This window comes from Pongo abelii, chromosome 6 (assembly GCF_028885655.2).
Source record: "Pongo abelii isolate AG06213 chromosome 6, NHGRI_mPonAbe1-v2.0_pri, whole genome shotgun sequence".
Taxonomy (NCBI): Eukaryota; Metazoa; Chordata; class Mammalia; order Primates; family Hominidae; genus Pongo; species Pongo abelii.
In genome coordinates, this window is record NC_071991.2 from 4,269,615 (window position 1) to 4,293,889 (window position 24,275).

The 24,275-nt window shown below is 51.9% G+C and overlaps 1 protein-coding gene across 4 annotated transcripts in view; it reads left to right on the top strand.

Moving 5' to 3' along the window:
• SDK1 (sidekick cell adhesion molecule 1) overlaps positions 1 to 24,275 on the top strand; it is a 974,158-nt gene that overhangs the window by 911,534 nt on the left and 38,349 nt on the right. For all 4 annotated transcript variants that reach the window (XM_024241289.3, XM_054545732.2, XM_054545733.2 and 1 more), the window contains exons 36-40: positions 17 to 132; positions 2,238 to 2,424; positions 4,168 to 4,305; positions 13,332 to 13,493; positions 14,460 to 14,585. In XM_024241289.3, coding sequence (XP_024097057.2) covers positions 17 to 132; positions 2,238 to 2,424; positions 4,168 to 4,305; positions 13,332 to 13,493; positions 14,460 to 14,585 — 729 coding nt within the window. The remainder of the gene's footprint in view (positions 1 to 16; positions 133 to 2,237; positions 2,425 to 4,167; positions 4,306 to 13,331; positions 13,494 to 14,459; positions 14,586 to 24,275) is intronic.

Here is a 24,275-nt window from a genome sequence, read left to right on the forward strand (position 1 = left end):
ATTGCTCTTTCCTCAGCCCCGGCCATGGCCCCTCAGAATGTGCAGGTGACCCCGCTCACAGCCAGCCAGCTGGAGGTCACGTGGGACCCACCACCCCCGGAGAGCCAGAATGGGAACATCCAAGGCTACAAGGCAAGGCCCTCCCGTGCGGTCGCCTCCCCTGGCTCACTCGTGCACCCCTGGTTCACATGGTCCTGCCCACTGCATTGCCAGCAGCAGACCCCGCAGGCGCTCCACCTGGAGAGCTGGGGCCCAAGCCTTGGAGCTTGGCTGGACCTGGCCTGTTAGCTGTGGTCACAGCTGCTGGTGGGTGGGAGGCAGCACGGGGGCCAGGCTCACTGCACACGTGGCTGTGCCCACCACAAAACAACCCAAGTTGGAGGCCCTTGTTCATCCAGTGGCTTCTTGCCACTCCGGACGCATGGCCTGGCTGGGGAATCCTTCCGTTTCCTGGGCCCATTCTGGAGCCCCCAGTACATTGGCTGACAGTAAAAGAACACGGGGCGCCTGGAAGAGACCAAGTTCCCCATCCCAGCTCTGCCCTTGGTCACAGTTGGACACTGAGTAAGTCCCTTGATTCAGTCGGTCCAGGGTGGGGCCCGCCAATCTCATTCCTCACAAGGTCCCAGATGTAAGGTCCCTGGGAACCCTGCTTTGAGAACCACCACAGTAACATGTGAAAAGCCCATTGTCACTGGAGGGTCTAGAGATGGGGAGAAAGAAAGGCAGCAGGCCATGACAGGAGAGCGTCCAGTGAGGAATCATTATGCGGGGCTGGGTTATCCAGGGGGCGGGAAGCACCTCGCCACGTCCCATCCCTGAGGCCTGGCCTCCTTAGAGAGTGCAGGGCCCATAAGCATCCGGAGTCTTTGCCATGAAAACGCCCCCATCCTTCTCCTGAATAAATTCCCCTGTCTGTTCTGCTGGGGCCCAAGTCGATCAGTCATCAGATTCTGGGGGCTAGCCTCCCCTAATGGCTATTGGACCAATTAAATGTCCATTTAAAGATGATTTTTGCTGGTGTGTTATGAAAATTAATACCTTCCTCCATGGCAGGGCTGTTACAGTGATGAATGAGCTAATGGAGAGCCCCATGAGCTTGGAGGCATGGCGCTACTTATGTATGTCCAAAATATGTTTTCTAATTTCCTTAATCATAAAGACACTGAACTTGGATATTGATCTCAAGTTAGCAAGGCCCGGGTGAGCGGAATATCTTAGACGGTCAGTTCAGTGAGAAGAAGCCCGCTAAATCCTGCAGGTGGAAATGAACGATGCTCACCAGCCAGGGCCTGCCCAGCAGGAGCGAGGCGGGCGGGTGTGCGAGGCAGGCGTGCCAGCCCTGGGGCGCTCCAGGTTGCCTCCCCAAAGCCTCCGTGCTGTCTTTTCACATGGGCAAGCTGCTCTAACAGCCTGGCCCTGGTTTAGACCCACAGAGCCAAGGTGGGTCTTCTGATTGGTGTTGTCTTTGGGCAGCCTGGCTGGCACTGGCCGGAGGCAGTGGTGGTTTCCGGCCAGCTGTCTAGGGAAGCAATTCTGGCAACCTCTTTAAACCTTTGAGCTTGGGCGTCAAGTTCAACTACAAGCACATAAAAGCTAGACAAGAGAAAATGGCACCCCAGAGGAATGAGGCCTTCCCAGCAGCCCTGAGCCCAACATAGTTCTCCTGCCTGTTGTTTTTGATTGCTTTAATCTCCAAAGTATGTTGCCATATTGAGGAAAACTTAGATGTCGGCTCTGAATAAAATGTGGGAACACATCGTAGGAGTTGGGGGGTTTGTTCTCTCCACAGCTCGGAGCAGGGGGTGGACATGGGGTGGCTTCCCTTCTCTCCAGAAGATGGGGGAGAGGGAGAGGCCAAAAATTAAAACACCAACAGAGCTAGGTCTGCAAGGAAAGGCACGTCATCGGCAGCTGAAGGGAAGCTTCCCTTCCATCCTCAGACCTCATCTTCAACAGCGCTTTGTTTAACAAGGCAATGCTCATACTCTAGATGAACAACAGGAAAATGTTAAACATTGTCTCCCAAACAATATTAGCAGCCAGGGGTCCCCGTCCATGCACAGTAGTCTCAGCTCCTCCCTGATTCCTCCGGGAGGGAGCCTTTCCACCTTCCCACCCAGGCACAGCTCGCCCCAGAACTCAGCTCACCCCCTCGCTCTGACCTTACACTCAGTGGCCCCCCTTCCTGGAAGGCTTCCCCAGGGCCCACCCCAACCTCTTGCTCTTCCTAACAGATTTACTACTGGGAGGCAGACAGCCAGAACGAAACAGAGAAAATGAAGGTCCTCTTCCTCCCCGAGCCCATGGTGAGGCTGAAGAACCTAACCAGCCATACCAAGTACCTGGTCAGCATATCAGCCTTCAACGCTGCCGGAGATGGGCCCAGGAGTGACCCCCAGCAGGGGCGCACCCACCAGGCCGGTAGGAGGAAGGCGGGTTTCCTTTGGGCAGGCCTCCTCGGACACGTGTTTTGAGAGCGCCAGCTCAGGTCCCCTCACACAGTGGTTCCTGGCCCGCCCAGGTGGAAGGCAGCACCTTTTGTGTAGCTGGGAGTTTCTGGATGGGCAGGACTGGGTTTGGCTCATTTGTTCTCCCTGTGCCTGGCCTCAGACTGGTACACAGTGGCGCTAAATAAATGTTAGGTGGGTTGGAGCAATGCATGTTTTTTTCCAGAGCCCTGGAGATGCAGAGGGGAGGAAGGGCTTTGAGTCTGCAGCGAGGCCTCGTTCATAACTGACAGCATCCATTCCAGTTCCTCCAGGGAATGGAACTTCTCATCAGGGTCGCCTGATAGCATGTCCGGATCCTTGGGGGTAGGCTCCTCGGGCAGCAAGGCCAGGCCACAGCGACGGGCGTTCCCCTGGGTCTCAGGGCCACAGACCACCCCTGGAGACTGCTCACTACGTGCACGCCACAGGCCAGTCCCAAGGGCTCCAACAGGCGCTGCGCTGCTGTGGCCTCATCTCCACGCACAGGGCGCAGCGCCTGTTCTCAGCCGACCCCTCTTCAGCGCATCTCAGTTTCCTAGCAGCCTGGAGGATGCTGTGAAGCTGCTTGGCCTTGGGCTCTGAGGAGCTCTCCAAGGCCCTCTGTAGCATTCTGGAAGTCTGAGAGACCAGGAGAGTCAGGTCTGGGAACCGTGGGCAGAGACACAGGGCTCAGGGCCTTCCGACATCCTGTGGGCTCAGCTGACCCACAGACAACGGACTGGACTTCAGGAATCAAGGCCTCTCGGCATCACACTCCCACATGCTGACCACAGCCAGGTTGCAAGGGCCACTTCCTTTGGTTTCATCCAGTGCCCGCATCTGAGCTGGAAGGATGCGGGCAGATCTGTGGGCGGAGATGAGGGTAGAGCCACGTTGAGCACTACTGGCCTGGCAGGTCACAGCTATGGGTCCCAGAGACTGGAGGGAGGGAAGAGAGGGAGGAGGGTGGGTGCCACTTCACAGGCACTTCTGGGCAGTGAGGGGCACCGGGGCGAGGAGAGTAGGTCCCCCACCTAGGCTGTCTGGTAGGGGCAGCCCCGGTACATGCCCACCTTACACGGCGCCAGGGCAGAGGGGGAGCTGCCAGCAGGCTCCACATCACCCCGGCCACACACCTGACCTTCTGTAGCTCTAGATATTTCCACCAGCTCCCTCCCCACTCCAGACCCAGGGAGACACTCAGCCGGGAGAGTGTAGTGGGAGATTTCACGTGCAGGAGCCAAGGGTGTCCTCAAAAACCCCCAGGCCTCTGAGGGAGAGGCGAGGAGGGGTCAAGAGAGGCTTCATCCATTACAGAGCTCCATCTGTCCGGCAAAGAGCAGGACTAGAGCCTCTGGAATCCTCCAGCAGTTGCTAGAAAATGGAGCTCTCTGCGTTTCATTTTCTGTTTCCATCTATTGTTCATTTTTATGCCTTTGCCGTTTTGTCTCTCAAGCCCCTTTGTGTTTAAACACTGTCATTTTCTCCGCTCTTCTCGGGAGGGTCTGCATGTCTGATTGATCTTTGGAAGTTCTGAGGTGATCAATAAATCTTTTCATTTTATATCATTTAGACTTTTACTGAGTTGAAAATAACATCTAATAACATTTTTTATTCTATACGGAGGCACAGACATGTATGTATATGATCTATGTAGGAGCCTCCGTAAAAGTCACTTTGTGTTCTATTCTCCCAGCCCCTGGGGCCCCCAGCTTTCTGGCGTTCTCAGAAATAACCTCCACCACACTCAACGTGTCCTGGGGCGAGCCTGCGGCGGCCAACGGCATCCTGCAGGGCTATCGGGTGGTGTACGAGCCCTTGGCCCCTGTGCAAGGTAAGACCCGGGGTTGGGGAGATGGGAGCGCGGGCCACACCAGTGCCCAGCCCTCTACAGTCTACACAGTGAGCCGCTCCTGACCGCTTCTGCGGGCCAGGAGCCTTCTGGTGCCTGAAGTGGGGGGTTTTGGAATCTGAGCTGGAAGGGGCCGGAGCTGAGTGCGTAGGGAGTGGGGACTCGTGGGGAAAGGCCTGTGAGGAAAAGCTGAGCCAAGACCAGACCTCTGTGTTCTGAGACCAGAACAGCACTCTCCCTATGAAGCCGTGTCATATATGCCCTTGACCCTGTCTCTGTCACACTCGAGACATTCCTCTCCTGTTCCTCCCGAGATGTTTGTCCTGTGGTCGCCAACAGAGCACCCAGGGTTCCACTTGAAGCCACGCCTCACAACACGGGCCTTCGGCTACCCTCAGCGTCCTAGGAGGGACGCTGGCATCCCCATATCTTAGCACCCTGGTGCTCCCCTCTCTCATCTGTCCCCTCAGCGGACATCTATGAAGCTCCTGTTCTACATGCTGGAAAAGCCAAGACATGCTCCAGATGGTGGAATCGAGGACCTGGGAAAGCTAGGATTTTGACTGGCTTATCTATCAGGACCCTGGCTTTCCTGCGTCCAGGTAGTTCCTATTCCAGGGCAGAGGTAACACACAGGTAATTAAACCAGCAAACAACAGCCCGAGCATGATCAGTGCTTTGGAGGAAAGAGAGGAGGGCTAACACGAGAGGCTTAGGGGAGAGACCGGAGTGACAAGGGCCTGGACACACAAGAATCCCAGGGAAGATCTTCCGACGGGAGGATCTGCCAATCCAGGGGCCCACAGTGGGCAGAGCTCGGGTGGTACCCGTGACTGGAGCTTGGTGAGTGGGGCGCAGGCAGTGCAGGCCACTGCACGCGGGGCTATGGCATATCCCACTGGAAAGTGAAACAGGAGCAGGAGGACCTGACCTCCCCAAGACCAGGATCCCTTGGGCCGAATCCCCCGTCTCAATGCCACGATGGAAAGAAGCTATCGTTCATCTCCACACTTCCTAGATCAACTGGAAACAGCTTCCAGAGAAGAGCAGGGAAGGTGTTTCCAACACAGAGGACTTTGAGAGAGGAAATGTCAGGGGCTTGACAATGAGTGGCAGGTGAAAACAGAAGGTGGAATGCAGATGGCTTGGAGGAGAACGGGTGGCAGAGATTCTGTAGACCAGGGAGTGAGGAGGCCAGCCGGGGCTGTAGCATCATCCTACAGGAGAGCGGCGAGAAGGGGAACGGTCTGGGGGCAGGGGAGGAGGGGTCAGATCAGGGGGTGTGTGTTGAAGGTGGAGCCAGTGGGGTATTGGCTGTGAAGCGGAGGAATGGGGGTTGGGGACAGGTGGCTCTGCCCTGCTGTGCACGTGGCCGTTGCTCTGCACCTGCTGGGTCAGTGCAAACCCTGCTCAGGTATTATTCTGATGCCTTCTGTGTCCCTCTCTCCTGCCATCTAGACACCAGTGTGTCCACCGAAGATTCCGGTCTGGGAGGCACTTCTTTACCACCACACTGGGGTGAAATACAAGTCCAGCTGTCTCTGCCTTATGTCCCAGGGCAAGTTTCCCCCTGTAATATACACAGACAGACTGTAAAAATTATAGATTATTTAATATCTGGGAGGAAAAAATGGGAGCAGGCATGCCATTTGCTCTTGCTTGTCCTGCAGGGAGAAACAGTAGAGAATTTTGGAGACACACGCGGGTTCCATGAGCCTATGTTACAAACGCCTTTTCAAGGGTCATAACCAACGAGGACCATTCAAAAGAGAAATGACTGTGAAAGCATCATAGTTCTGATTGACCTACGAGTCCTTCCTAATCAAAGACAGCTCAGGTTTTCCCATTCTTCCTTAAGTAAGTGACTGGTTCTGCTCCCCGGTCTTCTGTGTTAATGGATTTGCAGAATCTCCTTGGAAACTCCATGGTGTGTGCCTCTGGGCTTCTCTCCTGGGCTGCTGCTCTTAGTCTTGTGAGAAAGTACTTCATGGGCTGGGCGCGGTGGCTCATGCCTGTAATCCCAGCACTTTGGGAGGCCGAGGTGGGTGGATCACGAGGTCAAGAGATCGAGACCATCCTGGCCAACATGGTGAAACCCCGTCTCTACTAAAAATACAAAAATTGGCCAGGCGCAGTGGCTCATGCCTGTAATCCCAGCACTTTGGGAGGACGAGGCGAGTGGATCACCAGGTCAGGAGTTCAAGAGTAGCCTGGCCAAGGTGGTGAAACCCCATCTCTACTTAAAATACAAAAAATTAGCTGGGCATGATGGGTGGCACTCACCTGTAGTCCCAGCTACTCCAGAGGCTGAGGCAGAGAATTGCTTAATCCTGGGAGGCGGAGTTTGCAGTGAGCCAAGATCACGCCACTGCACTCCAGCCTGGGCGACAGAGCAAGGCTCTGTCTCAAAAAAAAAAAAAGAAAAACAAAAATTAGCTGGGCATGGTGGCGTGCGCCTGTAATCCCAGTTACTCGGGAGGCTGAGGCAGGAGAATGGCTTGAACCCGGGAGGTGGAGGCTGCAGTGAGCCCACATTGTGCCACTGCACTCCAGCCTGGTGACAGAGCGAGATTCTGTCTCAAAAAAAAAAAAAAAAAAAAAAAGTACTTCCTTCCAGGCAAGGCCATTCCATGGGTCATTACCCAGTCAGAAGTGCCGTACAGGGGCCTCGACATGTTGGGTCCGCTTCTCTCTGCAGTTTCACCCCCCTAGAATTGTTTCTTGGCTTCTACCAAACCTTCCCCCCAGCCCAGTCTCGCAGAGACAAGACCCTGCACATCTGGCTTCCCTTGTGTTTCCAGTGTTGCCGTTTCCTGTTCGTTTCATGACAGTTTTTGCATCACTGGGAAACTCAGAGCATTCGGAAGATTTTTAGACAATCCTTTCAGCACGTCCCGCTCACGTGGGCGTTCTGTGTTCTCACTATACACAGGCACCCCCCAGGTATAATCACAGCGACAAGTGTTGTTTGTTGAGCTCAAGTTGGGCACTGTGCTAAGCACTTAATATCCGCTATCTCCAAATCCTCAGAACAGCTCTACGTTGTGGCTGCAGCTTTTCTTCTCCTCCCGCAGACAGAGAGATTGGGCTCAGAGCCACGAAGACATTTGCCCAAGGCCTGCGTTTTGAAAATGATGAAGAGGGTTGGGATTTGAACCCAGGTGTTCTGAGTCCAGAGCCAAGGCCTAAACTGCTCCATGATGGGCAGAAAGCATCTGGAGCACTTGTGTTTCTGAAAGTAAATGTGAAGGTGAACTTCAGAGATGGGGCTTGAGGAGGATTCACCAAAGCGTTTTATATTCCAGAGAAACAACTGGCTGCATAGCTGAGTATGTGGCCTGTCTCACCCATGGATGACAACAGGTGGAGTCACTTTAGTCACAACCATTTTCGCCTCTTTTCACAAATAACAAGACCGTCCGTCACCAGCCTTGTCTCTTTTGTCTGTTGCGAAGGGCTGGTTCCTTCAGCCTGGATTTTCCTGGCTTTGCAACCAAGGCAATGTGCTCTGAGATTAGAGCGAGAGGGGAGCAGGCACTGTCTTTCTTCGCAGCTGCCTCCTTGGCTCTGCAGGCTGAGGGGCGGCCAGGATCTCAGCAGAAACAGCTTCATCAGGCCTCCCCGGGTGTCAGGAAGAACAAGCCATGCAGACCCCCCACGTTTGGGCTTGCGGGGGGCTTGGGCACGTTCCAGACTTCCAATTCGTGCACATCAGTCAAGCGGCGGATCCAGGTGTGGGTTGCCCAGTGGTGCTGGTGACATGAGGCATCCAGCCCCCACCCAATGGCCTTATAAAGCTGCCTCTAGACACGACACCTGGCTCTGACTAAGCCATGGGGCCCCCACCGGGGTCTTTCCCGCCACAACACCGTCAGGCTGCAGGCACCATCAGCCGTGGTCTGGCTCGAGCCAGGATGAGCCTGAGTCTGGCTATAGGTTCCAGACCCCTCCTGGCTTCTCCCTCAGGCAGGACTCAGCAACCTGCCCCCCGGTGCCACCCAGGTAGACCTCATGGCTGCCTGGGGAAGGCCCTCCTCACCACGAATGCCAGCAGAGCCTTGGGACCCTGGCGCTCGCCTGCCTCCCCTGATGGTATTGGCCAGAACCCTGGCTCACCGAGACACTAACCCCAGGCCTGTCCGACAAGCCACATCCCATAGCCACATACACCAAAAGAAGAACGTGGACCAGGAGAGGATGGCAGATCAGACTCACTGAGTCAGCTTATATCTCATCAGGGGGCCAGAGCACTGGCATCTGATGAAGATTCCCAATTGGCAGGTGGTGAAGGTAGAGGTGGCAAAGGCAGAGGGGCCCATCGCTCTCTTCTGAGTCCAGGCCTTGGGCAGAGTCCCCCTACACCGACTCTGCCCTGGGCCACAGGACTCACTTTAGCCAGCGGGACAATAGCTGTCGTGAGGCAAGCGGATTCAAAAGCGTTTGCACGTGGGAGGCACCCTGGTCCTCCTGCTGCCCTTGGAACCCAGCCACCATGTGAATACACCTGGCCTGGCCTGTGGGGTGACAGCCACCCACGGCCCAGCACGGGAGAGGGGCTGCCTGGGCCAGCCAAACCCCGGTGAGACTCACTGACCACAGACATGCTGAGTCCAGTGCAGGCCAGACTGGCCAAAGGACTGCCCCGCGGTACGGGAGCTGCTTTGGTGGTGGTGGTCGTTTTGAGCCACTCGGTTTTGGAGCGGTTTGGTTCACAGCCATGCACGAGAGAGGTACAGCAGGTGAGGAGTCCATGTTGATTACGGAGCACCTATTACTTGATGTGTTCTTAGACAATAGTCAGAGTTGGGGTCCTGACTATCAGCTGGGCACTCCCACTCATCCCCCCCCCCGCCCTGCTACACTCCTCACTGGGGTCCTATGAGGTAAGCGCTGCCAACCTCAGAGCAGAGGGAGAAACTGAGGACTCCGCAGAGACCACATGCCCTGCCCAGCCTCACACAGAGAGCAAGCAGTGGGCTTCAGACTCACTCCCATCCCCGTTCCCGTATTCTCTCTTCCTCCCAGCTGACTCTGCAGATTTCACAATCGGCCTTGGCAGGAACGTGGTTCAAGAAGCACACATCCTGGTGGCTGCTCTCTGCCTGCAGGCATTTCTGAGTGTCTCGGCCTACTAGGGCTGGGGAAGGGAGGAGGTGAACTCTCTTAAATGTGGGAGGATGCCGGGATAGCCTGAAAAGGACCACAACACCGCATGATGGAGTGTGGCCCAAGGGCAGGGTGGTCGAACAGAAGGCAAAGACTGGGAAAAAGCAAAGCAGCTAAGTGCGCCCCATGGAGGTCACACCATCCAGCCCTTGCTGCCCTGCATCTCCACACCCGGACTGGCCTCGCCCCAAGGCTGCTGCTCCCACTCTCACCCGGAGGGGCTGCACTCCTGTCTGCTCCTCCCCGAGGCCCCCAGGAGACAACTGTGCCTGCATGGGGGACTCTGAAAAATCCAGACTCTCACCCCTTCACTATTGCATCAGGATTCCCAACAGGGAACCACAAAAGCGGTAACTGGACCTCCACATGACTTTCAATATTTTGCTCATGGAGTCCGTGCGTGTCCCAGAGAAACAGATGCAAACGCAGTGAAACATCAGGCGTCCTTGATTTGGGCTGGAATTATATTCACTTGCTGTGGTCATGTGGTCATGGTGGTTCTCTTATAAAGACTGCCACGAAATGATCCATATGTTTGTGTGTGTGTGTGTGTGTGTGTGAATTGCTACCTACTTGAAGTATATTGTAAGAACAAAGTATTTTAAAATGTGGTAAAGATAGTTACAAAGTAAACAGTGATCTTACCTGGTAGGGGCTCTGTGGGGTCTTCTGACCTCTTTCCACACCTCCTCACCCAGAACCAGGGCTGTGCCTGACATCTGCAAACTCCTGGCCGGGTATTGACCAGTCGGGCCAAGGCAAATAGACGGTACAGGATTTACCCGGTATGGGCAGCTCCTCTAGTCACTCCACTGGGAACATAGTCGTGGCTCATCCTGTGTGCTGGGCAGAGCCCAGGGCCATCCCCAGCCATCCCCGTCACTCTAGGGAACACTCTTGTAACCCCTGGGGCATCACATTGTCCAGAGCACCAGGCCACCTAGTGCACCACACCACCCGGAGCATCACACCACCTGGAGCACCAGGCCACCTGGAGCATCACACCACCCAGAGCATCACACCACCCGGAGCATCACACCACCCGGAGCATCACACCACCCGGAGCACCAGGCCACCCGGAGCATCGCACCACCTGGAGCACCAGGCCACCAGGAGCATCGCACCACCCGGAGCATCACACCACCCGGAGCACCAGGCCACCAGGAGCATCGCACCACCTGGAGCACCAGGCCACTGGAACACCACACCACTTGGAGCACCAGGCCACCCTGAGCACCAGGCTACCTAGAGCACCAGGTCACCTGGAGCAGCATAACACCAAGAGTGCCAGGTCACCTAGAGCACTAGGCCACGGGAGCGCCAGACCACCCGCAGCACCACACCACCCTGAGCACCAGGCCACCCGGAGCGCCAGGCCACTTGAGCACTCAGCCACGTGCTTGGGAATCCGATTTTATGGCAGGGCTATTTTTACGTTTTTTAAAATGTTTTTAATGGTGGTGGTTTATGGGATCGTACCCTGAGGCTTTGTAGTGTGGGGCATGGTTTAAAAATTGATTAAATAAATAAAATTCTGACACACCTGAGACGGGGAGAAGGCCAGGCTGGCTCTGCCTCCTGTTGGGATAGAATTTACAAAATCTGTACCTGGGTTTGTTTTTGCTCCAGGGAGAAGGAAGTCATTTTTAACAATGAAAAAAAACAAAAAGTTGCTCTCTAGAATCACTTTACATTGGACAGGACCCAGTTTGTGTGTTGATGACAGTCACTGTGTGCACAACCTGCCATCCTCATCACCTCTCTGAGCAATGGAAGGTCAGGGTCAGGCTCTGGGCAAACATGCCCCATTCCTCTACAGGAAAACCCAGATTTGGAGGGTCACTCAAAAATAGCCAAAATTGGCCCCGGGCACGGTGGCTCATGCCTGTAATCCCAGCACGTTGGGAGGCCGAGGTGGGCGGATCACTTGAGGTCAGGAGTTTGAGACCAGCCTGGCCAACATGGTGAAACTAAAAATACAAAAATTAGCCAGGCATGGTGGCATGCGCCTGTAATCCCAGCTACTCATGAGGCGAAGGCAGGAGAATGGCTTTAACTCAGGAGGTGGAGGTTGCAGTGAGCTGGGATCTCACCACTGCACTCCACCCTGGATGACAGAGCGAGACCCCGTCTCAAAAAAAAAAAAAAAAATAGCCAAAGTGCTCTGAAATAATTTGGAAGAAAGTAATTTAGCTGAATACATGTTTGATAAAAGACATAATATATGAAAACACTGAACCAGCTAGAAGGTATGTTGGAGATTTCTAGGATAAGAGAAATTTGCTTTGATGGCTTTGAAAGATGGACCCGTTTTGTAGTAGGAAGGCACTTTGTTCTGTTCTGAAGTGGAGATGACTGGGGTATTCCAGGTGCTGACTAGCAGCCCACGACCCTCCCGCACCAAGGGCAGCCGTTTCTCAGGGCTGACAGCAGGAGGGCAGGGCTGGGCAGGTGGACTCAGGACAGTGGGTGCCACTCACCAAGGGCAGCTCTTCTCAGGGATGCTCCTTGGAAAATGAGCTCTACCAATCGGTCCATCCTGGAAGTACCACACCTTGATATCCTCCTCCAAGAGCTGCCTGGTGGAGATTAATCTATTGAAAGTTCTGAGAAGTCCAGCAGTTGAGAACTTATCTAACTTTTTTTTTTAATGCATCATTTTCAAACTTGTTTAACCAAAGAACTTGATTTTTCCTTCTGGAAAATGCTGCATATGTGTAATTTTCAGTATTTATCTTCTCCCCAAAATATGAAATCTCCATTTTCTATTTGTAGGTAATCCAACCAGCAAGACTTTTCCATGATCACTTGTTTATGACATCCCATAGGTTTGAGGACGTTTGTCTCTATGTTGCCATTGTCCTCTGAATCGAGGCATCAATACTTGCAGTGAAATTAATTAATTTTTTAAATCCTGGCTTCAGAGTCCACAGATGAAGTTCTCATGACTCATTGGAGGCCTGTAGGCTGCAAGTTGGCCAACCCAGGCAGGCTGCAGCCTGCTCGTGGGGTCTAACTAGATGGAGTATCTTCCTACATCTTGTATACGCTCCCTGTATTAATCTGTTCTTATACTGCTAATAAAGACATACTTGAGACTGGGTAATTTATAAAGGAAAGAGGTTTAATGGACTCACAGTTCCACATGGCTGGGGAGGCCTCACAATCATAGTGGAAGGCAAAGGAGGAGCAAAGCCACATGTTACATGGTGGCAGGCAAGAGAGCATGTGCGGGGAACCTCCCATTTATAAAACCATCAGATCTCATGAGACTTATTCACTACGAGAACAGAATGGGAGAAACAGCCCTCATGATTCAATTATCTCCCCCAGGCCCCACCTTGACACATGGGGATTATTACAATTCAAGGTGAGATTTGGGTGGGGACACAGCCAAACCCTATCCCTCCCCTCCCTCGTGACTATGTCAGGAAGCTTGCAGTCACCTTACAAGTGACACCGGACTTTGCACAGCTCAGAGCCAAGTGGGAAGGGACGTTCCCCGGAGTGTCCAACCTGGAGACTGGCAGGACCGCCCCCCTCCGCGCCGCCCCCACCCCCCAGCCCCTCCCTCATATCATTCCTGAGACGGCCGCCTCCCCCTTTTGTGTTGTAAGCCTCAGTTGTTTTCTTTGTCAGTACCCACTTACCAAGCTTAAGCTCTAATTACACTTATCTGTGCTGAAAATTGGCTATTATTACCACATAAACTTCTAATAGTAAGAAATACTTCCTTAGCAAACTGCAGGGACCGCTTTCCTTGTTATCGCAGTAGAACAGACGGTGGACAGTTGCTTCTCCAGGCTGAACCCCCTTCTTTCCTTTGCTTCTGGCGGCTGCAGGGGTGAGCAAGGTGGTAACTGTGGAAGTGAGAGGGAACTGGCAGCGCTGGCTGAAGGTGCGGGACCTCACCAAGGGAGTGACCTATTTCTTCCGTGTCCAAGCACGGACCATCACCTACGGGCCCGAGCTCCAAGCCAATATCACAGCCGGGCCAGCCGAGGGTAAGTGGAACTCCAGGGGCAGACAATGTCAATTGCAACTTTTGCCTCCCGCCTCCTGCTTCACTGAGCTGAGATCCGTCTACATGCTCAGCAAGGCGATGTTGGTGGCCGAGAGCTGGCATCAACTCGGGGATGTCTGGGCAACATGGACGTCTTCAAAAGCACATGTCAACATGGACTTTGAAGGTGGACTTGTTACATCCATGAGCACATTCTTAAATATTAAGCATGTAAAGTTTTAGTTGGTGTTTTTTTTTTTTTTTTTTTGGAGAAATCTTAAGAGGAAAATAACTGAATTTGGCATTTGAAATAAATCAGAAAATTTTAAAGTTTTCCAGGTCATGGGGAAGAAGCATGTAACTTCGCACTTATCCAACTGTTCTGCCCTTTGTTTAAAGACAGGAAGGCCTGGGCTGCAGAACCGGCGTTCAGGGAGTGCTGCTTAGTCCCGGGCACAGTGCGGGGTGCCCTGCATGTGCCAGCTCTTTTAGGCCCTCTTCAGGTTTTTTTGTTGTTGTTTTTTGAGACAGGGTCTCACTCTGTCACCCAAGCTGGAGCACAGCGGCACGATCATAGCTCACTGCAGCCTCAACCTCCCCTGGCTCAAGCGATCCCCCTGCCTCACCGCCCTGAGTAGCTGGGCTACAGGTGCGAGCCACCACACCTGGCTACTTTTTTGTATTTTGTAGAGACAAGTTTTTGCAATGTTGCCCAGGCTGGTCTCAAACTCCTGGGCTCAAGTGATCCACCTATCTCAGCCTCCCAAAGTGGCTTACAGGCGTGAGCCACCACGCCCGGCTTGCCTCCTTGTTTTTAAGATGAAAAACCGTGGCTGTGTGAGGTTAAGTTACCTGCCCAGACACTCTGCAGCCTCGACCGGTCTGACTCCCACTGTGAAATCTCATGCAGTGGGATGTGATCCCCCAGGGCTGATGCCTCACCTCTCTTTTCTTCTTTATCCCTCAGGATCCCCGGGCTCGCCTAGAGATGTCCTGGTCACCAAGTCCGCCTCTGAACTGACGCTGCAGTGGACTGAGGGACACTCTGGCGACACACCCACCACGGGCTATGTGATCGAGGCCCGGCCCTCAGGTAGGGTGGCAGGCCCCACAAACGGGGTCTCAGCCCATCGGACGGCGATGCTTCGAAGACTGTGTCGGGGGCTTCCATCACTTTCTCTTTCAGCATTTTCCCCCAACAAAGCTGAGACCAAGAGGGCGGTTTTGGTGAAAGAAGACGTTCATGGCTCACTCAGCTCCTCCCAGTCTTCATAGTCACAACTGTGCCATTCACGTTAAGGGCATATGGTTTGGGATGTTTTAGCCCCAGGACACTTAGGATGATAATGGTTATTCCTAGAAACAGGTGAATGAGAACTTAGGGACACTAAAAGGCATTTTCAAACTCATCCATGAATGTTTTCAGGGACTCATGTCAGGGTTCTAAATGTTTGCAGCCAAGATGGAAAGCGTCCGGCTTGTTTCTGATAATACGAAGATTCTTATTAATAGTGAAACCGACACATCGTTTGCTTCATTTTTTAGGCTTCCGAAAATGAGGTCTAAGATCCATTCCCAGCCTTATTCACCAGAATAATTTTTTTCACCCTTCCTTCCATTAGCCTTTAATAACTAAGGATGGGCGTTATTGGGAAATGAGTTTCTGATCGGGTGTGTCGGATATGACTGCTTGGAGCTAGAGGGTATCACCTAACACAGAAAGCACAGAACAGCTCCAATATGACCTTCAGACGGTTGCACAGTTAATCATGAACATCTGAGCATGAAAATATGTGATGTGTCAGGGACGCTATTCAGGAAGCAAACCATCAAACCCCGCCCGCTAGAGGGACCACGGTGTAGGAACTGCTTTAGTCTAATGCTTAAACAGGCTATTAGACCAAGAGGAAAGACCCCAAAGCTACATCTGTCACTGTGTCAGGACACTTGTTTCCTCCTCCCCCACCAAATTGCTTTTGAAAGATTATTAGTTACAAGTGCCTTCTAGAAACTTCTTTATTTTATTTTATTTTGAGATAGAGTCTCTCTCTGTCACCCAGACTGGAGTGCAGTGGTGCAATCTCAGCTCCCTGCAACCTCTGCCTCCCGGGTTCAAGCAATTCTCTTGCCTCAGGCTCCCGAGTAGCTGGGATTACAGGCACCCGCCATCACACCCGGCTAACTTTTATATTTTTAGTAGAGAGGGGGTTTCACCATGTTGGCCAGGCTAGTCTCAAAGTCCTGAACTCAAGTGATCTACCCGCCTCGGCCTCCCAAAGTGATGGGATTACAGGCCTGAGCCACCACGCCCAGCCGCCTTCTAGAAACTTCTAAGGAGAAACCTAGTGCATAAGCGTGAAAAAGCCAAAGACAACATAAACATTTCTTTGGCTCAATAACTCAGAAATCCAGACGTGCTGGCCTGGGGGACCCTGAGAGTATCTTTTGAGCAGGGCGTCTGTCCTGTTGTGGAAACAGAGGGTCCTGAGTTGGTAAAGGATGTGAGTTTGGCAGGGGCCTCCTGTGGTCACTGCCTGTGAAAGCCCATGGTGCCTTGCACAGTCAGCTGGCCCTTTGCTAATGACTTCGATTCAAGAGCACTTTCGGAGATTGACAGGAGCTGAGACATGTGGGTTCTGGGGCCAAACTGAGGCTTTGTGGAGGCCAAGGGGAGGGAGCTGGTGGCAGGGAGCAGCCCAGACTTAAGAAACCACTTCAGACACTTTCCTCCCCATATCCAGGGAGAGCACCGATTTCTTCCTCAACTCTTCCAGCCTGGGTGACAGAGCAAGACTCCGTCTCAAAAAAAAAAAAAGTTTCTAGAAGGCACTTGTAACTAATAATCTTTCAAAAGCAGTTTGGTGGGGGAGGAGGGAGCGAGTGTCCTGACACAGTGACAGATGTAACAAATAGGATCTAGGCATTCACAAATAGAATTCAGGAGATCCGTGAGCTTGGATGGGGAAAATACACATTTTATTTTCACCGACCTCTAACTGTAATTTGGCATTTCCTTTAATTATGGATGCAGGCACATTCGTTATCCAGGGCTGCCGTAGCAAAGTCACACAAACTAGGCAGCCTCCACAACAGACATGGGTTGTCTCACAGTTCTGGAGGCCGGAAGCCCACAGTCAAGGTGGCAGCAGGGCGGGCTCCTCCTGAGGCTGTGAGGGAGGATCTGTTTCCTGTAACCTCTCCCCCAGCTTCTGGTGGTTACGGGCCATCCTGGGTGATCTGGGTCTGACAGGTGCTTCACCCATCTCTGCCTTCATCTTCCCATGGTGATCTCCCTGTATGTGTGTCTGTGTCTCAGTTTTATCTTTTACGAGGACGCCAGTCCTAATAGACTGGGGACCCACTCTACTCCGGCAGGACTTCATCCTAACTAATTACATCCGCAACTGCCCTATTTCCAAATAAGCTCATTGGGAGGTATGGGGGGTTCGGACTTCAACATATGAATTTGCAGTGGGGGGCAGGGACATAATTCAATGCATAATAGGTGCTAAGAAACCACATAACTCTTAGCAGGACCTGTGACACTCCCAGCAGTACTTTCATATGACTTCCCTGCCATTGCAGATATTTCACAATGCTGTTTAGATGTGTCCTTACATTGAAATCATAGTCATTTGTAGACTCTCTGCTGGACCCTTGTTGGCTAATGAGTCCGTGAAGCATAGACTTTTGAGTTGCGCTGGGATAACGGTGGCCGCAGGTCACCGAAACCCAGCTCTTCGTATGTCTTCCAAGGAACCACGTCGCTAAATAAGTTAGTGCAAAGAAAACCACCCATAAGCCATGCCTCCAGCGTTACCTGGAGACACGGGTTCCCAGGAACCTGCAGGTGCCTCCAGGTGATCGTAGGCATTACCAGTTGTATGACTCCGTTCTCACATTGCCACAAAGAAATGTCTGAGACTGAGTAATTTATGAAGAAAAAAAGTTTAGTTGGCTCATGGTTCTGCAGGCTGTACAGGAAGCACGGTGGCTTTGCTTCTAGGGAGGCCCCAGAAAGCTTCCAATCATGGCAGAAAGCCAACAGGGAGCCGGCACGCCACGTGGCTGGAGCAGGAGGAAGAGAGTGAGTTCGGGGGTGCCACACACTTTTAAACAACCAGGTCTCATGAGAACTCACTCCCTATTGTGAGAACAGCACCAAAGGGGTGGTCCTAAAACCACTCATGAGAAACCCACCGCTGTGATCGAAACACGTCCCACCAGGCCCCTCTCCCAACACCAGGGATGACAATTCAACCTGAGATTTGGGTGGGGACACAGAGCCAAACCATATCACCAGTAGAATTGGTTTCCTTTTCAATTTTACTTTATATATCTACAACCATTCTGAGAAAGTGTCCTTGAGCCAACAGATCGCCACAGGGATCCATGGTGCCGAGAGCGATTAAGACACCTGTAATCCCAGTACTTTGGGAGGCCGAGGTGAGCGGATCACTTGAGGTCAGGAGTTCAAGACCAGCCTGACCAACATGGTGAAACCCAGTCTCTACTACAAATAGAAAAAAATTAGCCGGGTGTGGTGGCACACACCTATAGTCCCAGCTACTCAGGAAGCTGAGGCAGGAGAATTGCTTGAACCCAGAAGGCGGAGGTTGCAGTGAGCTGAGATGACACCACTGCACTCTAGCGTGGGCAACAGAGCGAGACTCTGTGTCAAAAAAAAAAAAAAAAGACACCCGCACCAGAAAACCACAGAAGGGCCTGGCTACGAAATTTCCTCCTCTCTGAACGCCTGCCTCCCTGACTACAGATTAAGGATCCCAGCAGCAGACGGGTGGTTGTCACAGGGTCACAGAAGGAGGCATTCTGGATCTCGACCGCATCCCTGCCCATGTCCCAGTTGTGAGATTGCAGCACAGTTTTGTAGGATGTTACCACTGGGGGACATTGGGTAAAGGATACACAGACTTGCTCTCCGTTGTTTCTTAAAACCGCTTGGGACTCTTCGGCTAACTCAAAATGATATGTTTAGCGTAAAGTAATCATTTAAAAAGCCACGATGTCTGTCCTCCCCAGCCTGCTTGGACAAGCACACCAATGTGTCTTTGAGTACTCTTGTGTGGGAGAACAGCCTGTGGGATGGGGCGGCAGCAGCCAGACACGGGTGCCTGGGCTCAGCCTCTTAACGCTGTGAACACATCTTGGCATTTTCAAGGCAGCGATAAGGCATTGGTTCTCAGGCTTGCCGAGGGAGCCGTTGACTTTCTCCTCAGGTTCTCATATGCTGCTCCGCCTGCTGCACAAAGGGAACAGGATGCCTGTTGGTTACTGTTGCAGCCCAGGGAGCCTGGCAGGCCGTGTGGATAAGAAGTAATTGGCGTGTCGGCGAGGGCTTCACACTGGGCCCATGCCTCAGAGGGGCTTGCCTAACATGGAGAAGCTTCGGAAGTCAGCTGAGTCTGAGCTCAGCAGGGTTGGGGCCAGAGTGTGGAAACCGACCCACAGGGGACCAAGACGTGACAAAAGACTTATCAAGAAGACGCCAGCTTTTTCGGCGAGAGCTGAAGATCCTGCACTTCTGCTTGGCTGCTCAACAATCGAAAGCAGGTCGCCAACGATCTCCCCTTTCGGATCATGAAGGGAACCCAAGCAGGCCACGGGACCCGTGTTCTTTCATGGGAAGTTGAGAAAGACGCCCCCTCCCTTCTATGACTAAGGCCAGCAGCAGCTCAGGCAAATGAAACACTTTATGGATTGTCAATATTTAAACACCTTGCCGGTACCTGAGGCTTTGGATCTCAGCTGTCATCCATTACAGGCCTCATTACACAAAACATTAAATGGTGTATCATCTCATTTTCCCACCGAAGCTCCCTGGCAAGACGTTCTCCAGGTGGGGTGTGGTTTGCTCCAGGTGCAATGAGTGGGCCCCGTTTTGTATTGGGAGGGGCCACACAGGGGCCCTCACTGCTGGGTATCTGGGAGGCGGGCACTCGGTGCCAGGCAGCCCCTCTGGCCCAGGTGGTCGGCTCGGCCTGATGTCTCTCTATCCAGCTGAGTCTCTGCCTTGCCCCTGGGAGACAAGACACTCATCAGCTTTGTTGCTGCTTTGGAGAGGGCGGCCAGCAGGCCTGGGCAGCCTGGGCAGATGGCAGTGGAGCGTGCTGCCCTCCCATCCCCATCCTTCCTTCCACCCCTGCACGTTCTACTGCATAGCCCCTGTTGCTGTGGCCATGTGGAGATGCAGAACTGAACAGCAGCTAATGAAATTAGCACCAGGCTAGAGCACAGATCCCCTCTTATTCCTGGAGAGGGCGCTCCATGAGTGTGAGCCCAAGGACACCACCACCAGCTTCGCCAGCACGGCCTGACCGACACGTTCCTTTCTCTGGCTGTGCGTAAGTTTCCTCCAAATCAGTGTTGCAAAACTCCCTGGAAGGCACTGGAAACTATGCACTGGGCATATGCAGGTGATTTACTTACACAGATTATTCTAAGGCATTTTACTGGGTAGATCAGGAAGCCTAATTTACATATTTACACAATAGACTGGAATGACACTAAAGGAACTATAAATATATTTTCCTCTCCAAAGCAGCCATGAAATACATATTTAGAAAGTATCAAATGCAGGCAGATATTGTATTGCTTTTTTTTATTTCTTAAATAATGTGTGTAGCCCAGAGACGAGGGCTGGTGACTGGAGGACAGGTCCCGTGCCTGATGGGGACACCCCCCAGCCAGAGGCCTGGACCACTATCCACTGGTAGTCCCCTGGGGGCTTCCCAGTTCCCTCCCCATTGATTTTCTTCAATTTCAGTCTTTGGCAACGGGAGTTTTCAAGTGAATAAGGAAGAAAATCAGTATTTATCTGAAGGTTTGACATCTATAGAAGTTCCAAGTCAGCAGGTTCAGCAAGAGGGGCTGCTGCCATGGCTCTGATGGCGCCCAGTCCCCTCATGCGCTGCTTGTCTTTCTCATAAGCGCGTTCCTGACAGCTTGTCAGCCCGGCTTCCCACTCCTTCCTGGGGTCAGCCTGCAACACAGGCTGTCTTTCTTCCTCATCTTAACATGCAATGCATTTTGCCTCCTGCCTTGAATGAGGATCCAATGGAAGGTAACTGTCTGTTTTTTAAATCAGATGTATTTAGGCTTGTGTTTAAGCCCCACCTGCTTCAGTAAAATTTCTAACCTGGATTGACCATTTATACAAAGAGAAATGGCAGTATTTAAGAAATAAACAACTGACAGGCTTGCATTTGCTCTGAGCTGCAGGCCGACGGTCAAGTGGTTGGTTGTGTGAGTGCGTGGAACCAGAAATCTCAGGCGGTGAATGACGGTTTAATTCAGCATGGAGACCCTGTTTAATTGTCCATGAAATCAAACTTTTGTATTGAAATGACGTCGGCCCTAATACCTGCAGCACACAGCTCCGTTCTGGGCATTGGAGGGATAAATTGAGTGCAGACCCTTGGACGTGCTGCGCTGGGCTCCAGCTCAATTCAGAAAAGAGGTGATCATGTTTCTGGATGTATTAGGACATTGTCTGGGAACAGATGTGCCGCCTACCACTTGGGCGGGGGGAGATGCTGGCACCAGAAGCTAACAGCTGACTCATTCTGTCGGCTGGAGACAAGCATGGATGGATAGCAGAACCTATTTATACAGAAAACATTTCTTTTTTCGAGGATCTTCCGTATTAGCCACTTACTTCCCTTGTTTAAGTGGACAAATCACGCCATAAAAAATGAAGATGCATAGTTCATATTCTTTAAAGAAGAGCCGCCTCAACGGGAAGCCGAACTGGCTTTTGCTTTTTCCCACTCAGCCTTCCTTCTGGGGTGGACAGGATTGGAGATTGTGGTGACAGCGTGGCTTCTTCAGGAATATTTTGCAAAGTCCCTTTCTCAGTGGCTTCCCGCTTTCTTAGTGGTATTTCTCCAATGGCGTTTCAGTAACAAAGAGTCCAGGAAGGTGCTCTTTCAGGCAGTCAGGAAGGAAAGACCAAGCACGATAGACAGGTGTGATTTGCAGTCACGCCACCATGGGGGCACCTCCGCCTTCCACAGACATCAAGGGGCAGGTCCAGCCCAGAGGTGGACATTACCCACAGGAAGTTCAAACCCTGGGCCTCAGCAGGGGACTTGATGCCCGCATCAGTCATTTTGGGGGATTAGTGATCTGGGGATGTGGCTTTTTAGTGGTCATGACTGTCCTCTTCCAGCCGGGCATTGCTTTTCTTTTTTTTTTTGAAACAGAGTCTCGCTCTGTTGCCCAGGCTGGAGTGCAGTGGTGCAATCTCGGCTCACTGCAACCTCCACCTCCCGGGATCAAGTCATTCTTCTGCCTCAGCCTCCTGAGTAGCTGGGATTACAGGAGTGCGCCACCATACCCAGCTAATTTTTGTATTTTTAGTAGAGACGGGGTTTCACCATGTTGATCAGGCTGGTCTTGAACTCCTGACCCCATGATCTGTCTACCTCAGTCTCCCAAAGTGCTGGGATTACAGGTGGGAGCCACTGCGCCCGGCCCTTGCTTTTCCTATGATGGCAACACAGTTCGTTCAGTGGGGAAGAGAAACCAGGCTGGCTCTCCGGACATCCCAGAGGGCTGAACCTAGCCTGGGTGATTGACAAGCGGCTGACTGCGTGCCCAGAATTGCCTTTAAAAAGGATAAGGCCCTGCTGTCCTCTCGAGTGTTGACTGAGATGGAAATACAGGCACTGGGGACTGTCCAGAGCGTGGAAAAATCGGTTGCACAAATCTCATTTTTGCTAATAGTTCTGTAATGTTATTTTCCCCCTAATTTGTAGAGATACTTTTTTCCATCATTGATTTATTGAGATATTTAACAGCATAATACAAATGAGAAAAACAATCCACAGTTGAGAAACAGAGTGGACGCCTTACCAGCTGCCAGATTTTTTTCTTACCCACTCGTGATCATGGTGTAAATATTAGTACAAGATAAATAGCCTGGTGAATTATAGCTAGAGTGGAAAATATGCTAATTTGGGAAAGGCAGAATTAAGCAGAATAAAAATGGGAACATTTTCTTCTGTTAATTCACAAGGAAATTCTCTCCGTATGACATTCCCCCTCCCCCAACATTTTTGAGTGTAAATGGATTGCTAAATAAATCGTTCTGCGTTAAGATTCGTATCAATATTTTAAAATGTTATTATGAAAAATGCACACAATTCCTGGAGCTATGACAGAGCGCTTAAAATAAAATGTGGCCTTTAGGTGATGGTACAGGAAGGGAGAATCATTTTTTTTTTTTCCTCAGGAGCAGGAAAGCATTACAGAAACATTAATGCAAAAGACATTCAGAGAATCCACTCCAGAGGTGTTCAGACCTTCTCAGAACGGTCTGAAGAAATCCTTCACTTTCTTAGTCCCTTAATTTCAATGGCTTTAAGCAACACCCAGTTTATAAGAGTCTGTATTTGGTCTTTAGTGTGTATTACAACATGAAATTGTCTCTTTTTTTAGAGGAAAAATACAATTCATTCAATATTTAAAGCCCTTAAAGTAGTGACTTGCTCACAGTAAGCAGTAAATAAAATAGTGGTAGTTATTATTTATTGAAAGCCTGCTGTACTAGGCCCTGAGAAAGGCCATGAGATACAAAGAGGAATGGGGGGGTTTGGGGTGGGATGGGTGGGTGGATGGATGGAAGGAAGAATGGATGGATAATGGATGGATGGATGGATGGATGGATGGAAGGAGGGGGACCCAGAAGGAAGGAAGGAAGGAAGGGTGGGTGGGCAGGCAGATGGATGGGTAGGTGGATGAGTGGGGGGCTGGTGGGTGAGTGGATGGATGGATGAATGGAAGGAAGGAAGGAAGGGTGGGTGTGTGGGTGGGTGGGTGGATGGACGGGTAGGTAGATGAGTGGGTGGGTGGGTGGATGAATGGATAGATGGATGGATAGGTGGATGGGTGAGTGAGTGGATGAATGGATGAATGGATGGGTGGGTAGATGAAGAAATTGATGAAAGGAAGGAAGAATGAATGGATGGCTGCATGAATGAATGGATGGATGCCTGGATGGATGGATGGATGGATGGATGGATGCCTGGATGGATGGATGGATGGATGATGGATGGATGGATGGATGGATGGATGGATGGATGGATGATGGATGGATGGATGGATGCCTGGATGGATGGATGGATGGATGGATGGATGGATGCCTGGATGGATGGATGGATGGATGATGGATGGGAGGATGGATGGATGGATGGATGGATGGATGGATGCCTGGATGGATGGATGGATGGATGATGGATGGGAGGATGGATGGATGGATGGATGGATGGATGGATGCCTGGATGGATGGATGGATGGATGGATGGATGGATGCCTGGATGGATGCCTGGATGGATGGATGGATGATGGATGATGGATGATGGATGGATGGATGGATGGATGGATGGATGGATGGATGGATGGATGGATGGATGCCTGGATGGATGGATGGATGGATGGATGGATGGGTGGATGGGTGGATGGGTGGATGGGTGGATGGATGGATGGATGGATGCCTGGATGGATGGATGGATGGGTGGATGGGTGGATGGGTGGATGGGTGGGTGGATGGGTGGATGGATGGATGGATGGATGGATGGATGGATGGATGGATGCCTGGATGGATGGATGGATGATGGATGGATGGATGGATGGATGGATGATGGATGGATGGATGGATGGATGGATGAATGGATGGATGCCTGGATGGATGGATGGATGGATGGATGGATGGATGCCTGGATGGATGGATGGATGGATGGATGGATGGATGATGGATGGATGG